At 46.1% G+C, this 18,281-nt stretch overlaps 1 protein-coding gene across 1 annotated transcript in view; it reads left to right on the top strand.

Annotated features, from left to right (window-relative positions):
• os9 (OS9 endoplasmic reticulum lectin) overlaps window positions 1–18,281 on the top strand; it is a 67,164-nt gene that overhangs the window by 25,640 nt on the left and 23,243 nt on the right. Inside the window, 5 exon segments of the mRNA XM_038786422.1 lie at window positions 445–621; window positions 2,436–2,499; window positions 3,863–3,939; window positions 6,170–6,268; window positions 8,360–8,561. Of these exon segments, the coding sequence (XP_038642350.1) occupies window positions 445–621; window positions 2,436–2,499; window positions 3,863–3,939; window positions 6,170–6,268; window positions 8,360–8,561 (619 nt within the window).

The raw sequence follows: 18,281 nt of genomic DNA, 5'->3' as shown, positions 1-18,281 counted from the left end.
AACCTGCTTCACGTTATATACGATATAGCATGTAGAATTTTATTTTAAACTGTATAAATGATAAAGCCAGGGCAACCTTTTAGAAATTGCACAAGTCAACTTTCCATGAAATGCTTGAAAATCAGATTAAAATTAATCAGGTTAAATGTCCAATGAGTTAACTTCTGTTGGTTGAAATGAATAAGTAAACCCTTTTCAGGGTTAAAGCTTCTATTTCTGAAACCAACCACCTTGGCTGAGGCTATGATTTGATGGCATGGAGTTGTACCCACTAGTTGTCAGACTTGCTGCCCAAGCGTTTTTCATGTTGTGTTTTGAGCTGGATTAGATTCCCGGCCCTGGGTGAAAGAGCTGCTTGATTATCTCTGGCACCGGGGGTACTCTGTTACTGATACAATTTCAGGTTGCAACCGCTGTCTAATTGAGTGTTTTCTCTCTTTGCAGACGAAGTCAGATGATGTTGTCATGGTTTCTTCCAAATATAAGCAGATGTATGAGTGCAGGCTGCCAGTTCAAGCCATGAAATTTCAGCAGGAATCTGAAGATGAAACACAATCCTACTCTGGACTAGAGATCTCTGAGCTGTTGAAGCCAATGCAGGCAGCTCCATGTCTTGTAAAGGTGAGGTTGTTATTTGTGAAGAATGAAGCTACATGTATTTTTTTTTTAAACCTGTTACGTTATTAAATATTTCTCTGGTAGCACTCCTCTTTTTCACCTCATCCCAAAAAATCTAATTGCAATGTCAATATGGTGTAATATGTCATAATAATTATCAGCATTTTAATTGAGGTAAATTGCCTTCTCCCCCATTGTGTCCTCTCTCCAATTGTTTTTACCTTGGGGTGGATTTACTGCTTCCTACACTACAGTTCTGCTACTGGCGGCATGGTAGCACAGTGGTTAGCAATGTTGCTTCACAGCGCCAGGGTTCCAGGTTCGATTCCCGGCTTGTGGAGTCTGCACGTTCTCCCCGTGTCTGCGTAGGTTTCCTCCGGGTGCTCCGGTTTCCTCCCACAAGTCCCGAAAGACATGCTATTAGGTGAATTGGACATTCTGAATTCTCCCTCTGTGACCCGAACAGGTGCTGGAATGTGGGGACTAGGGGCTTTTCACAGTAACTTCTTTGCAATGTTAATGTAAGCCTACTTGTGACACTGATAAAGATTATTATTATTATATGGAAGTCCTCTGATAGCTCATTCTGTGAATCATTTTTCATGCAGGTTTGAACAGTAATTTATTTCATTTTGAGGCGCATTACACGCCTGATGCCCACGTGTGCGTAATCTGATGATAGTGACCAGGAGTGGAAAGTCTGCTTTATTTTTCCTCCTTTTGCTGAAGGATATTCCTATTGCCATTCTGGCCCAATGGACTTGTTCTGAATCGGCCAGGAATTGAACATGAGATCCTTGCCATCTGTTGGGCCGGCTGCCACAGTACATGGTGAGGTTTGCCAACAGTTGTAGGGCCTCCAATGCTGTGTCCTTCAAGGTTGATGCAACATGCTTCCATGTAATTAGTACGGTAGCCCCTCTGTAGCACTGGTGCACTGAATCCTGTTTTGTTTTTTCTTCTTGAGTTCCAAAGACTATTTGAAATGCATAACATTGTGTAGCATTGTAGAGAGGCAAATGGTGGCAGCAATTGAAACCAGGACCCAGTCTCAATGTTGCCTTTTTGGAAGAGTTGGTGTTTTACTGACACCCGAACAGGTCTATTTCAATACGGATTTGGGAATGTTGCTTAAAGATGTCTCTGGTAGAGTTGCATGTAGAGCAAAAGTTGAGAATGATCATAGATCATAGAATTTACAGTGCAGAAGGAGGCCATTTGGCCCATCGAGTCTGCACCGGCCCGTGGAAAGATCACCCTATCTAAGACCACATCTCCACCCTATCCCCGCAATCCAGTAACCACATCTAACCTTTTTGGACACCAAGGGACAATTTATCATGGCCAGTCCACCTAACCTGCACATCTTTAGACTGTGGGAGGAAACCGGAGCACCCAGAGGAAACCCACGCACACACGGGGAGGACGTGCAGACTCCACACAGACAGTGACCCAGCCGGGAATCGAACCTTGGGACCCTGGAGCTGGAAAACAACTGTGCTAACCACCCTGCAACCGTGCTGCCTGGAGCACAGTACATTGGCATCTGCAAGTGGGCTGTCGCTAGGTAATAAACTGCATCATAAAATGTTAATTCCTGCCCCTGAATTCTTCTGAATGTTGAAGTGGCTCAGAAAGGGAAAATTAGCCTGAAGCAAAATGAAATGCCATTTCTACAGGAAGAAGCATTAGATCTTTCCATTTTCAGTATGAGAGTGGTAGGGTCTTCAGGGTGATGGTTTGTTTCACCAACTTGCTGTTTAGTGTCAAGTCTCTATCATTGTTGGAGCTTGCTTTTCTTTGTTGTTCCCTTACAGACCAAAGACTGGTGGACGTATGAGTTTTGCTATGGCCAGCATATCAAGCAATACCACACCAAAGGTAAATACAAGTTCTTGTGTTCATGAAAGTTCCAGCTTTGGATTTTCTCAACTTTTCCCGAGATTTGGTTGGCTCTCACCTTTTCACACACTCCTGCGCTTCCTTAAATTTTTGAATATTGTGGGAGCCCATATAAATCCAGACGGTTTTGTGGAACTTCACACCAATTCTTTCTCGCCCCCCAAACTTTCAGGAAGTGGGTTTAAGTGAGATTTTCAAACCCAACTCTCATGATTCTGACAGTCTCCTTTTATATCCCAGAAAATAGCTACTGAACCTTCACATTTTGGATATTCTACCCTATCCTTTTTTTTTAAACTAAATGCTATTAATCATATAAACTGAGCCAATCCCATTCCAGTTTTTAAATTGGAATCATTTCTTCCAAGTTTTAATGAACAACTTGCAACCTTGCACTGAAATAAACAGTACACAAAATCTGTTGTAGGGTTCTTAAGCACTGGAGCTTGTAAAGAAATAACCAAAGTCAAAACGTAGCAAAATCACAGGTGTTGCACACCGTGAAGACTTAATGTGTATATGTTACCAACAGAAATGAGATTCAAAATGCCTTTGTATAGTTGGGAAGTTGCTACAAATTTGATTTGACTATATACCAGTACATCCTTAGATGTCTTTACTTCTCCATTCTTCCCTCCCCTTGCCCTGCACCAAGCTACACAACACCTGCCATTGAGAGGGTGGTGTGTAAGCTGTCCTTGTCTTCTGCTCAGTGTTGCCCTAATCCCATGAAGATGTTTGCACGAGAAGCTTTCTATATTATAATGCAGGAAATAATTGTGATGAAGGTGCGATTTCCAACTGTTTGCCTCTCCTGATTGTATGCCAATACATATGCCTGATGCTGCTATGTGCACGGTTTGACATAAATAGCCGAATAAGTTTGTGTTTCATGTTAAGAAAGTTCAAGGCTGCTGGTATGCAGTCTACTGACACCACTGCACCTGCAGTGTTGTTCAGGCCGCGGTTGTGACTAGATTTCTGGCCTGAAAGCTTCCCAAAAGTTAGAGGAAAGGTTTGTCCAGGCCAGCAATGTAAAAACTGCAAAGCAGGCCTCTCTAAAGGTGAGTTAAGTGCTCGGAGGCCAGAGCAAAATGGTGGCTAGAGGCAAAGCACTGAATGCAAACGAGTGATGTAGAAAGGAGCTACCTCTGGCAGGTGGTCTCCATGCTGTAGGCTGACATGCTATTCAAAGCGCTGCTGACAAAACAGAGTTGCCTGCATTGCCAGCTCTGTAATATAAATGCAGTGTTTGTCTAACACTGCATATAGTGCTCACATTTGTAACTCTACTTTCAAGACAGAGTTTGCATTTTAGCTTTAATTTTTTTGTTGTGCTCAGATTCTGAAGTTAAAGGAGATGTGATGTATCTTGGGTTTTATGAATCTGAATTTGACTGGAACAATGAAACTGCAAAGGTAAGGATGAATTCCAATCCTAGGGAGGCTGGTCTGGTGTCATTCTGTTTACAGGTCACAAAAGATCAATGCTCTAAATAAATGCTGTTCATGCACTGTAGCCAATTTGCTTTGGCTGTTAACCTTACATAGGTTGTGAGTGCTTAACTCTCCTGTTTTATTTTGACATTTTCCAAGATCTGAACGGATCTTGACGTTCAATGGCATGTGACAGCTGTGGCTTGGTGATAGCGCCTTGCGTCAGAGTCAGAAAGCTGTGGGTTCAAGTCCCACTCTAGTGACTTGCGACTTGGGCGGCATGGTAGCACAGTGGTTAGCACTGTTGCTTCACCGCGCCAGGGTCCCAGGTTCGATTCCCGGCTTGGGTCGCTCTCTGTGCGGAGTCTGCACATTCTCCCCGTGTCTGCGTGGGTTTCCTCCGGGTGCTCCGGTTTCCTCCCACAAGTCCCGAAAGACGTGCTGTTGGGTGAATTGGACATTCTGAATTCTCCCTCTGTGTCCCCGAACAGGCGCCGGAATGTGGCGACTAGGGGCTTTTCACAATAACTTCATTGCAGTGTTAATGTAATCCTACTTGTGACATTACAGATTATATAATCCAGGTTCACTCAGACTGCAGTATTAAGGGAGTGCTGCACTGTTGCATGAGATGGGTGTTAAACCAAAATCCTGCCTGCCCTCTTCTATGGCTTTAAAAGATCTCATGATGCTGATCAAAGAAGAGAAGGCCTGACCAATGTTTATCGCTCCGCCAACTTCATTAAAACATTATCTGGTCGTTTCTCATTGCTGTTTATAGAACCTTGCTGTGCGCAAATTGATTGCTGCATTTCTTTACAATAATGACTGCACTTCAAAAATACTTCATTGGCTATAGGATGTCCTGAGGTCAATACTGGCGCAATATAAATGCAAGTTCTTTTTTGTTTCACGTACTGGTTCTCCATCACTGCAATTGCGAATTGTGCGCAAATATCTATCTCCAAAGTCCTTGTCTCAATAAGTAGAAGGTGTGCATTTTGATTTTTGCCCTTTGGAATACGGCAAGCCCATGGGATAGCAAGGTAAGATCACCAGGGAAGTGCAATTGGCAGCATTTATTTCTGGGCAACTTTGAACTCCATTTCTGTTTTGTGGTTGTTGATAGTGAATGTTCAACAGAAACTTCTGCCGTCCCCCTTAAAACGATGCCCCAACTCAAATGCGAAGCTAAAGTAAAATACCACAGATGCTGGAAAATCAAGACAAAATGTTGGAAACGCTCAGCTGGCCAGCTGTATGAACAATAAGCAGTTAAACTTTCTGGTCACTGACCGTTTCATGAAAGATTCATCGACCTGAAACGTTAACTGTTGCCTCCCTCTTCACCGATTCCTTCTGACCGGCTGAGTAATTTTCCAGCATTTTTATGTGTAAAGCTAATAGCCAATGTATACTTTTAGTTCAAAAATAGACATTGCAAACAGCCAACTTTTGAAATGCAGGTCTTTTTAAAAAAGAAAGCAGAATATTTGATATCTTAAGTTGTACATGCGAAAATATATGTCTAAAACCTTGAATGTTTTACTTCTGGTTTCCAGTGTGCATCTTTCTTTTGAAAGTGTAAATAAAACCATATAGTCACTTGTTTCTTCATCTGTTGGAATAGCTGTGTCAAAACTGTTCCTATCTGTGTAGCAGCCTTGCTGGGTCACTCATTAGGCTAACAAGTAGTTGAGCCACACAGATGGAAAGCCCCAGGTTTGGTCTTCGGTCCATATTCAGTTGCCCCTGTCTGTCAGGACGGATGGCCTTTTGAATTGAGTGTGGGGGGGGGGGGGGGGGGGAAGGGAATTGAGTGTGGGGGGGGGGGGGGGGGGGGGGGGGAGGGAGAGAGTAAATTGCCCTGGGTTCCCATTTCCGATCGCTATTTAGCCACAGCTGCCAGAAATAGGGGATGTTGGTTGAGGACCGCATCAGACTTGACTATACTCTGCTTGTATACTTCAGGGTTGGTTAACTTGGCATGTGAAAAATGATCACTTGATCAGGTCATGGAGAACTGCTCGTTCTCATTAAATTGTACATGGTAAAGGGAGAGGAGAATTCTAAACAACACCGTTGCTTCTGTTGCCACCCTGATTTGTATCACCAGCGTAACAACACACTTGCATCATTGAATACATTTTTTGAGATGTGCAGTTTTGAGAGCTTGAGGTTGTATGTTTTAAAGAATTGCCTTTATTTGCAGGCTTCGAAGCAGCATAAATTGAAAAGATATCATAGTCAGACTTATGTGAATGGATCCAAGTGTGACCTTAATGAGAAGCCAAGAGAGGCTGAAGTGAGGGTAAGTTTTACAGGGTCTCTATCAGGTTCTATCCGAGAAACTATCTGAAGTTGTAAACTTCAATCCACAATTCACTTGTTTGAAATTAATTTGCCTTAGCATGTCTTGATTGCAAGGTTAGCTACCCTATATTGTATCATTCATAAGAGGAGTGCTACAGTACTGAACGGTAACCCAGATATTGAGCTCAAATCCCACCTGGGCAATTTGTGGACAGACACCAGGAGCACAGCTGTGGGGTGCTGGATTTAAAAAAATAAAAACCCAACTGGTTCACTAATGTCCTTCAGTGCATAGATTTTACGAGCTGGATTGGGTAAGGGGGTAGCATGTAACTCCAAGCCCTACACTGTGGCTGCCACCAAGGCTTCAGCTTTGGCAATGTCGGCCACATCCCCATAAGTACAAATGCCTCGCATCAGCTAGTGCTGCGGCGTGCTTGATTAATCATTGTGCAGTAAATTACTGGAACTTGCCTTTGCAGGCTGGTTGCGCTGTCAGTAGAGACTTCTATTCCACCACTCTAGCTGGATTGCAGCCAGAGCCTTTAAGATCAAAGACTTCTTTGTACACTGCCCCATCTCAACTGTTCAATACTAAAGACCATCTGGGTTTCAGCATAAACTCCTTTGTGTGGTAAATCCCCAGCGTTTTGCTGTTTGTATACGCTTGTGCTTGTGTTTCCTCTTTCTTTCTTGTAGATTGAGATCCATAGGGAATGAATCAGCCACACAAACATGTACAAACAGCCTAATCAATGTGAGACTCCTGTAAACTAAGCTAACCACAATCTGTTTAAGGCGGAGTGTATATGTCATTGCGGATTAATAGCAGGCGAATGCATTAGCAAGACTAAATCTGACAAAGATTAGTTTAGGATGTTCTTGAGACCAAGACTGGAGTCCTGTAAGTGTAGCTTCACTAAATAGTCTGCATTTCTTTGTTGTTGTTTCTGTTCAGGTCATGCTAGTTCCTGCTGTACTGCTCTACCTAAATGTTCCATGTGGTGTCGCTAAATGAATGAATTCCTGTAGCACACTGCAAAGAAGGGGAATAAAAATATATATAATTGGGAGTGGAAAAGAGATTTTAAGCAGGTGCTGTTTTTTTTTGAGTGACACTGTTCCATTTTTTAACCAAATGGGGACGACTTGACCAGCGTGCTCCCCAATCCGTTTAATCTAAACGTGCAGTGTGATACTGAAGCCTATTCTAGAAAGTAACTAGAGCTGGATCTCTTGTGATTAGTTTTAAAGTATCCAAGCATCCATCCATCTTTCATTTCTTGGTCCGCCTTCTCTTTAGGAGATAGATTTCTATGATGCGCTGTGTGAAGGAAGACACCATCATTGACTTTTCATTTCAATGGGGTTTCCATGGAACAACTTCTCAACCGTAGTCCATGTTTGGTCCTTTTTTGATCGTGCCTCTTGGCTTAAGCTTTTATTAAAACTCAGTTCCTCATTTTGTTGACCACTCTTCCCTGCCAAAGGTTTCCCAGCATAGTCGCAATACATTCAAAAGGCATCTGATTTGTGCTTCTGCATCCTCATTCTGGTGAAGCCTTCTGCAGTGTCCAGCAATGCCGATTGAACACCAGCCCCCTGTACTCTTTCACCTTGATGTACAATTCCTATAATCAAAATGCTTAAGAGTGCTTTTTCTTTCTCTCTTGCTCTCTCCCGTTAAATGCTGGTGTTTTTAAAAGCTTGCAGGTATGCATGAAAATTGTCACTGTTGATTGACTTCCCCAGTGCAAGTTGTTGCGATTTAAATTATAGTAGCAACTCTATTGAGAAATCTAGCCATCAGAGGCAGGAAATGTCTCCTTTTTGCAGAGAACAGCAGTGTATTCAGCAAACCCTGACTCCATCCTGGTGTCTCCCAAGTTGGTATGCAACCAATCTCGGCCCCAGAATTCCAGATTTCTATATGAAGTTGCTCACCAGTTTGCCTGGTGTTTGGGAAGTCCTTAAAGGCAAGGGAGAATTGATTATGTTTGCTTGGGCAAATGGCATGACTTTTTATAGTATAAACATGTGTGCTCACCAAATATTCTAATTTTCTTTTGATTTCCTGTATTTCAAACAGTTTATGTGTGAAGAAGGATCAGGCGATTACATAGCTCGAGTGGATGAGCCTCAGTCATGTAATTATGTGCTAACAATACACACCACTCGGATCTGCCATCACCCTTACTTGCGTCCTGCTATTGTTTCCAAGCCTCAGCCAATTAAATGTCAACCCGCCCTCAGTCCAGAGCAATATGTTGAGTATGTCAAGGCCCAAGTGAGTAAGTACCGACATTTTAATACCTTAAATCCAGAAAGGTGAATTAACGAGTGTGCTAAATTAGACTTGTGCTGACACCAGTATTTTATCCATTATTGCATTTTCTTGCAAAGGTGTACTTGTAATGGTTGTGTTTCTAGAATGAAGCTTGCTGCTATGGCCACACGTTTTCCATGAATTGTTGGCCTTTTTTCATCTTTCCTACATTAATGGTAGCACAATGGTTAGCACAGCTGCTTCACATCGCCAGGGTCCCAGGTTCGATTCCCGGCTTGGGTCACTGTCTGTGTGGAGTCTGCACGTTCTCCCCGTGTGTGCGTGGGTTTCCTCCGGGTGCTCCGGTTTCCTCCCACAAGTCCCGAAAGACGTGCTGTTGGGTGAATTGGACATTCTGAATTCTCCCTCTGTGACCCGAACAGGCGCCGGAATGTGGCGACTAGGGGATTTTCACAGTAACTTCATTGTAGTGTTAATGTAAGCCTACTTGTGACAATAGTCAAGATTATTATTATTATTATACCTCTAAACCTGTAAATTTGGAAGCAGAAGGGAAGCAGTGATCTGGCAGTTTGCACCCAATCTTGTGCCTACTTGTGACAATAAAGATTATTATTATCTATAGGCAATGAAGTAACATTAAATAAGATGAGTGTATTGGATATCTATTCAGTTTGGAAATACTTTAATCTCCCCTCCCCCAGACACTTAAAGAAAAACAAAATGGCTCCCTTGTGTGGAAGCCTCTTTTCCCTTTGCTGTCAAAACCTTGGCTTTCAATACTGCTTTTCCCTGAGTTGGATGATCTAACCTGCCCTTTTTTTAATCTCTTCCTAGCTTGGATGCCTGTTGATTCTCCTTGGGGCGCATACAATGCCAATCCACATGACTCCCAGTGGAGTGGCTTGCTGGCGCATTGCCATACTGAGTAGGGAAAAGATCCCAATTATAAAAACAACATGAAATTTGAAATGAGGCAAAGGGATTGTTTTTTATAATGAACGCTTCATCTTTATGTTATTGGCTTCTCAGAAGATCCAAATCACTGTTCTTGGAATTGATTCCAATGTACAGCCGCAATATATTTATAAATGGTGTTTAATTTATGTGTTGAAACAGGAAAAAAAACAACCCAAATTTTAAATAACTGACTTCTGGTGAAACCAGGACTTCAAACTTGGGAGAAATAGCACCTGATTAGGATGTCAGTTTTTACTCTCTCACATTATGTGTGCATGCGTCTACTTACTAGTCTGACTCCCTCCCTTCCCATTGGATCAGCTTGGTTGTCTTGTGTTGTGTTGCATCAATACGAAACCCATCTCTTCGTGTAACTTTTGTTTCCTGCTGGATTCCCATGTTCTGTGAATGTAGCCATGCTGGCCACGCAAAATGGACACTGAGCCAAACTAAAATGGAAGGCTGCTGGGAAACAGACAGTTCAGCCAGAACAGCAGTCTGCAAAGAGCAGTTTGCATTCTGCAGCAGCAGAAACCAGTTTGGGCTCAGGTGAAGAGACCTTAGCTAGGTGCAAATGGCAAAACGCTTTGCATGCTAATGAGGCCATCAGACTTGAACACCCACACAATAGATACATTTGGTTCTGAATGGACACATTCCAATCAAGACCCAGACATCGAGGCACCAGAAACCTCCGAACAAAAGGACATAAGAAACGCCCCCTCCATCACGGAGACCCCCTCGCATTGGGGAATTAATCCAGTATCGATAAGAAATTGATCCAATAGGTAGAGCCCGCCCGAGAAGAGGGAAGGACAACGGAACCCCTATAAAAGATAGGGACCTCGTGTTGTCCGGTCTGTTAAACCTGTGCTCCGGCCCCGACTGACACCTGGTATCCTGACTCCAGCCGTTGAGCACCAGCCGCCGAAACCGTAAGTTCAACGCTCGCTACGCGATCCAAGCCCACTAGACTCCCAAGTACCAGAACGCTTGCTGAAGGCTGCAGACAAAACTAGGACGAAGGCCTCGTTCTCTGACCTTGCCTGTTCCTGTTAGATAAGTATTCTGTTTGCTTATGTTTAGTTGTAGCTTAGTCTCTTAGTGTGTGTGCATGAGTATTTATTATTAACTGTATAATAAATATTGATCGTTTGAACTTGACTAATCGGTGTATCGTCTTTATTACTTTGAACCCTTGAGGACCTGTGTTTCGTGCACATTTAGTGGCGACTCCGCCGGGACCCTGTTGTAAGTGGAAACACCACAGTGTTCAGGACCCTGAAATTTGAATTAGAACTCCAAATTGCAGAGAAAGAAAGAGATCACAAGTATTCAAGGTGTTCAAAATAATAAGCGAAATTCGGAAGTGTGTTTTAGTGCATGCGTACTAACAGGGCTGTAAGGTAAAACTGAAAGCTTTTTGTTGCGACAAACTTTCGGTAGTTTTGTGATCGGAAAATAGCGTAAGCCGTACCCTTTTTACGAAACACCACCCCAGCAACCCCCTGTTCCAAATTATAAAAAGAGAGTCAGAGGAAATGGCCATGCAGGCAATGGAACGTCTGATGGATCCAGCAAAGTTTGTGGTCGCAGCGACCAACAGCAGTAGCAGAGTAGGCCAGTGTCCCACGTGGGAGCTGGAACTCCGCAAATATCTGCAGGGAAAGGGATGGCCCCTTTGGAAAGAGTTTTGTGCAAATGAGGAGACAGGTCCCGGAAGTATAGGTCATACTTGGTGGGAGAACCTCTCTCAAATACACAAAAAGAGTTTAGGTAAAGCACGCAAGCCGATGGCGATTGTGTCCTGCTTGGCACAGTTGCGAGGCGCAGAGGAGGTCATCAGGACGCTCCGGGCAGATTTAGAGGAAAGGAACCGAATAAGTAAGGTCGATGTCAGGGACATCGAGAAAGAAAACCTGGAATTAAAAGGGAAGTTGGCAGAGAAGGGTAGAGAGGTGGATGATGCCAAGAGGGCTCACCAGTCTTGTCTAGCTCATCTGAACAGTTCCCAGACCCAGTATGAGAAAGCCTATCAGGACGTGCAACGTGCCGTTCTGATAAGACAGGAATCGGAAAAGCAGGTGGAGGCATTGCAGAGGCAATGTTCGGATCTCAAAGCAGCTTTGAGAGCACTCCACGCTGCAACGACCGAACAAAGACAAAGCACAGTTGACCACGCGAAATGCAGGAAACAGATTGCGGAACTGCAATCTCTGCTTTCGGTGCAGAATGGCTTCCAAAGCACCTTTGGAGCTCAGTTAGATGGGGAAAACGCCCCAGATTGGCAGGAATTAAGCGAGACAGCGCAGCGTTATGTTCAGGGAACATGTGCGCCCGCAGCTCAGCAGAAACGACAGGCACCCCAACCCCCCACAGCTCAGATCATAACCGCACCCATGAATCCCGTAACCACACAGAGGAAAGCCGAATCAGAAGGCGCCCCAGACATAACTTACACCACCCCTTAACAGTAACCCAGCTAAGGGACGCTTGTGAAAAGATCACTCCGTTCCTCCCCACCGCAGACCCCCACCAGTTCTTTGCGAAAGTAAAGCAGCAGGCTACCATGTACGGCCTGGATGAGAGAGAGCAGGTTAAGCTCACCGTGCTGAGCTTAGACCAGAGTGTAGTGGCAGCCCTCCCCGACCCACAGAACGTGGCAGGAGGCAGCCTAGAGGAGATGCACACTGCCATTTTAGATGCCATCGGGTACAATAGAGGTGACCCCGTAGAAGGCTTGAATAAGTGCAGGCAGAAGAGATCTGAACACCCCACAGCATTCGCCGGAAGGCTGTGGATTCACTTCAGCGCAGTTTTCGGACAGCTAGCTAGAGCGCATTTAACCCGCGAAAACATGGTTAAGTGGACGCGCACAATTATCTCCCACGCAACAGAAGCAGGACAGAGCGCTTGCAATAATTACGACCCCTCAGAAGAGGCCCATAACGAAAAATGGGTCCTCAAAAGATTGTCCCGCGCTTGGGAGCAATCGCTTCAGGCAAAAGCAAAGGTTAGATCCCCAGAAGAGGCTCAGGCTGCTGCAGATATCCAAGCAGTCAGAGAGCACCAGAAGCCCGCATGGGTAAATGAAGGCAAGAGCAGCCCTCAACAGAAAGGACAGGAATGCTATAACTGTGGACAGTTAGGGCATTGGGCAAAAGAGTGTAATGCACCCCAGCGATCTCAGAGAGGCCAGCAGACAGGCACTCTGAACCGCAACAAGGCAAAACCCATCCACAATGTAGCAGTACAGTCAGGACCCACCAATGTGGACGAGACGAACTGACGGTGTTCGGGCTCCCCCACTTGGGTCTGTGACACACTATGGGACTCATCAGGGAGGCCCGTAGTCACGGCAAAAGTCAAAGGGAAGCCCATAGAGTTATTGTGGGACACAGGAGGATCCCGCACCACCATTAACTCCACAACCACGGCACACGCAGACACGTGGCCGACCACCTCCACCATCACACTTAGCGGGTTCACCGGACACTCGCAGCAGGGACATATCACAGCACCCGTAGCGATCCAGCTAGGGAACATTAGCACAAGGCACCCCGTAGTTTTAGTAAATCTTCCCCGGACAGCAGAGCACATCCTGGGGATAGATTTTATGAACGCTCATAGCTTGTCGTTCGACCCAGTGAACCAGTGTGTCTGGCGAATGGCGAGATCAGACAGAGCCCCAGCCACCCTCACAGTAGGAGACTACGCTAATCGGATTAGCGCAGTGGGAGAGTACTCATTCGACCTGACTACACTCCACACCGACCGACAAATTAAGGCCCTACTGAACAAACACAGGACAGCATTTGCAAGTCACCGTCATGACTGTGGCAGAATGACTGGACAAGTTCATGTTACCGGACAGGACCCCCGACCGCAAAAGCAATATAGATTTCCCCTCGAGGCAGAGGTGGAAATAGAAAAGGTTATAGGCAGCTTGTTGGACCAAGGTGTACTGAGAACGGTAGCCTCCACCAACAATGCCCCTATTTGGCCAGTGAGGAAGCCCGATGGATCATGGCGTCTGACCATCGATTATCGGGAACTCAACAAAGTAACCCCCGCAGTAGCCCCAACGGTAGCTACTAGTCCCGAGACCATGCTCAAGCAGGGTCTCAACGCCAAGTACTTCACGGTATTGGACATCAGTAATGGATTCTGGTCAATACCATTGGCAAAAGCGTGCCAATACAAATTCGCATTCACCTTTAAGACTCAGCAGTACACGTGGACATGCCTCCCACAAGGATTCCACAATTCACCCTCCATTTTCCACCGACAGCTGGCAAGTGGATTAGAAAAATTTTCCCGACCCGAATGTCTGGTACAGTATGTAGACGACCTACTACTGCAGACAGACACAAAGGCAGAGCACATTTCGCTTCTGGCCGAACTCCTAGAACTCTTAACTGAAATTGGCTGTAAAGTTAACCCAAAAAAGGCCCAAATATTGGAAAGTAAAGTGATGTATTTGGGATCAGTCATCACGCACGGCAAACGCGAGATCGAATTCAAAAGAATTGATTCGATTGTCAAATTGCCCCTTCCCCAGAATGTATCAGCCCTCCGGTCGTTTTTAGGACTGGTTGGCTATTGTCGGAACCACATCGACGGATTCGCGACAAAAGCCGCCCCACTTTCAGACCTCCTTAAGAAAGGAGCCCCCTGGGAATGGCTTCCGCAGCATACAGGCGCTGTGGAAGAGTTGAAACGAGCCCTCAGTGCAGCACCCGCGCTGCTAGTCCCCGACCAACTTTCACCGTACGCAATAGAGGTAGCGAGCACCGATCTGACCCTCTCGGCCGTGTTGCTTCAGGAACGGCACGAGCAGCTAAGACCAGTGGCTTATGCCTCCCGACTGTTAGACCCGGTAGAACAAGGATTTTCAGCCTGTGAGAGGCACCTCCTTGCTGTCTTCTGGGCAGTGCAGTATTTTTCCTACATAACCGGACTAAACCCCATCACCATTCTAACCGAACACACACCCACACAGCTACTACTAGACGGTCGACTGAAGGACGGTTCAGTTAGCCAGATTAGGGCAGCTAGGTGGACCCTACTTTTACAAGGACGGGACATTACTGTAAAACGGACACGCACACACACATACTTAGCAGACAACCTCCAATACCCAGGACAGCCCCATGACTGTGAAATTGTAGCTCCCCTGCATAACACAGGACCCTTTTTAGCGAAAACACCCCCCAGGAAGATAGGGAACCCGAAACAAAGCCCCCAGCCCACAGACACGTGTGGACCCTTGAGGATTTATGTAGACGGTTCCTCCACAGTTTTAAATGGTGAGCGTATCACAGGATGCGGCATCTATGTAGAGGACGCGCAGGGGCGCGCTCTCGAAGAAATCGCTCTTAAGTTACCAGGTCACTTAGGCGCGCAGGCAGCAGAGCTAGCAGCCATAGCGTACATAGTGGACCACCCCGATTCTTTCCCCAGCCCAGCAGACATATATTCAGACAGCTTATATGTCTGTAACAGTTTAACCGATTTTCTGCCCCTGTGGAGGACACGAGGTTTTGTCTCCGCAGACGGGAAACCCCTTCCATCAGCCCCTCTACTCCAGCATATTTTAGCGAAAGCGAAGGACAGGACCTTCGGCATTATAAAAGTTCGCAGCCACCATAGGTCATCACCCCCTGGGAATGTAAAGGCCGACGCGTTGGCTAAGGCAGGTTCCAGGAGAGGACACTTATGGACCCCCCCCAGCTAGCGCACCAGCTAGCGCCCCTGTGAGCGCAGTCCAAGTCTCACAGACTGATATTAAAGATCTCGTGGCAGCACAAAAACAGGACGGAGACCTCAGGGAGGTTTTCAAGGGAAACTTTGTGCCTGCGTACGAGCACTTTAAACACGCACTGACCACACATGAGGGTGTGATCATTAAGGACCGACTTTATGTGGTCCCACAGCAGGACAGGAATCAGATGATTGCCTTGTTCCATGACGGACACGGGCATCAGGGAATTGATGCAACAACGAGGCACCTCAGGCAACTCTGTTGGTGGCCTGATCTCAGGAATGATGTAACACACTACATAGAGAATTGCCTGATTTGTGCTCAGAATAACCCGGACAGGTATTCTAAGAAGGCACAACTTCGGCATACTCGCCCAGTTAACGGCCCTTGGACAAACCTCCAGATCGATTTTATAGGTCCATTGCCCCCTTGTAGGAATGGCTATAAATACGTTCTGGTGGTGATAGATACCTTTACCAAGTGGGTAGAGGCATTTCCCTCACGAACAAATACAGCAAAGACAGCTGCAAAGATCCTGACCCACCACATCTTCACGAGATGGGGTTTACCCCGAAGTATCGATTCGGACCAGGGATCTCACTTTACAGGACGGGTCATGAGGAACGTCCTGACAATATTCGGAATCAAACAGAACTTCCACATTGCGTATCATCCACAGTCCAGCGGGATTGTGGAGCGCATGAATCGGACCCTAAAAACTACCCTTAGGAAAATGGTTCAAGAGAACAATTCCACATGGGATTCAGTGCTCCCCTTTGCACTTATGTTCATAAGGAACACTGTCTCCACATCGACAGGATACACACCACACACACTCATGACCGGACGCCCTATGAAAGGTACAGAATTCCTTTTAGGACTGGACATGACAAGCCCCGAAGTGACGGCCCTGACACATGAAAAGGCAGTTAAAGATCTAGTTGAGACTGTGAGGTCTGCACAGCTCGCAGCCGCAGTCCAGCTAGGGAAACGCCGACAGCAACGGACTGCCTGTTTCAGTAAGACCGTACACACCACAGAATTCCAGGTTGGGCAACAGGTAATGTTATCTGTTTATAACCCCAGCAGTTTTTTGGCTCCAAAATATTCCGGTCCCTACTCAATTTCGGACAAAATTAGCCCCTCCGTTTACAGGATAAAGTATCCTAATGGGAAGACCGCGTGGTTCCATATAAACCAGTTAAAGGCATATGGAACACAGGCCAACCATGCCCACCATGTCCTGCTAGACGCAGCAGAACACTTCACCCCGCCCACCAGAGACACTTTTCCACCATCCCCCTCACAGACCAGTACATCAACGGACTCGCCCACGACTCCGCCCACAGACCACTACAGACCACGCCCCGACACGCCCACAAGCTGCCACAGCAGAGACAGTAGGACAGACACTGACTCTGAAGACAGCGACACCACACAGCCATACAGCCCACACTGCACCACCTACGACCCCGACTCCAGTGACCCCATGGAAGTCACTTACCTTAAAAACCCAGAACCACCACCCGACCCCGACTACCCCGACAACACACTCGACGCCACACAATGGCACAGGGACAATTCCTACAGACTTGTCCGCAATGACGAGAGTGACCCCCGGTCACACAACTCCAAAATTGCATGCCTGATCCACACAAGGGTGTGGGATCCGGGAGAGCAGGACGACACGGTGTCTGACTCCCGACACGGCAACCCCTTTGTGACCCTGTTCACAGAGGCAGAATCAAAGTGAGGTGTCCAGATGATGTAAGATAGGAATCGTTTGAGGGAAACGATGTCCTTTCTGATGGAACCTGCACGTATGTTTGTCTTCGTTTTATGTTTGTTTGTTTTCAGGAATGTAAATGTTTCAGTTGGAGGATGGACATCTTCTTTTCAGCTGAAAAGATTGTGACCACCTCACATACACGTTAGCTTGTCTGCCGAAACCTTTGAGAACTTCGGTTTGATTGGAGATCCTTTCCAAAGTTGTAAGGCCACACGCCAAATAGCTTGTCCGCAGATATTTCTGAGAACTTCAGTTGTATCCTCTGGTGAACCGACACGGTTCACGACTTGTTCCCTGTTTTCAGAACGGAGCATCTTGGCTCCCTTGGTTTTTTAGGTGCCCCTCTATTCGGCGAAATAGAGGCTGCAAGTCATGGTAAACACATTCGTACCCGTTTTTCCAGGTTACTCAGGCAGTGGACAAACGGCACTGAGGACCCGCCCTGTCTGAGAACCAACCCTTGGTCAGCCAAGCTCGGGTATGGCACAGCACGCCCTACCCGGGGATCCCATCCAACTCGTACCCGTAGCGGCCCATACGCAACTCATTCGGATGTTTCTTTCCAAATTTGTTTTCATTTTAGGTTAGGTAGCCCTTCGGCCGCCATCCCACATGCTATTTACATCCGGAAACATTCGGATGGTAAATCAGCAAAGCCTGCGAGACGGCTCGCAGAAGGAAGGATTGTTAGGTGTATGCTGGTCTTTAAATTCGCTTTTTGAAAAAAAAAAATGAGGGGAGTCACAGGGTGTGACTTAGCCAGTCATTTTAAAGGGTCAATTGGGTTTTGAAAGACAGATGCACTAACAAGTAAAGGTCTTAAACTGTGTATTGACAGATACTGTGCTTGATCCCAAAGGTTTCAAAGGACGAGACAGAGGTCGAAGCCAGGATTGTCAATACCGGAGGAAGAAGGAAGAGAAAGAAGAAGAACAGCAAAATGATGGAAGCCCACTTATTACTATTTAATGTCATATGTATATGTGTGGAAACAAGACACGTTTCCCCCACAACCCCCACCGTAAATGTTAGTACAGCAAACCCCCAGTGCTCAGCTCTGATCAGCGAGGTTCAGACCTGGTGTACTAAATTCATGACGTGGTACTCCATGTCCTACATAATCGAATCACTGTTGGTGATTGCGATCCTCACCATCCTAGTGCAGACCCTCAGGTTGAGGAAATGGAAGAGGAGAGCCTCTCGTTCCAGCA

This window comes from Scyliorhinus canicula, chromosome 28, assembly GCF_902713615.1.
Source record: "Scyliorhinus canicula chromosome 28, sScyCan1.1, whole genome shotgun sequence".
In the NCBI taxonomy this organism is placed as follows: domain Eukaryota; kingdom Metazoa; phylum Chordata; class Chondrichthyes; order Carcharhiniformes; family Scyliorhinidae; genus Scyliorhinus; species Scyliorhinus canicula.
The sequence above is the reverse complement of the archived record's forward strand: the minus strand, read 5'-3'. Positions and strand labels throughout refer to the sequence as shown.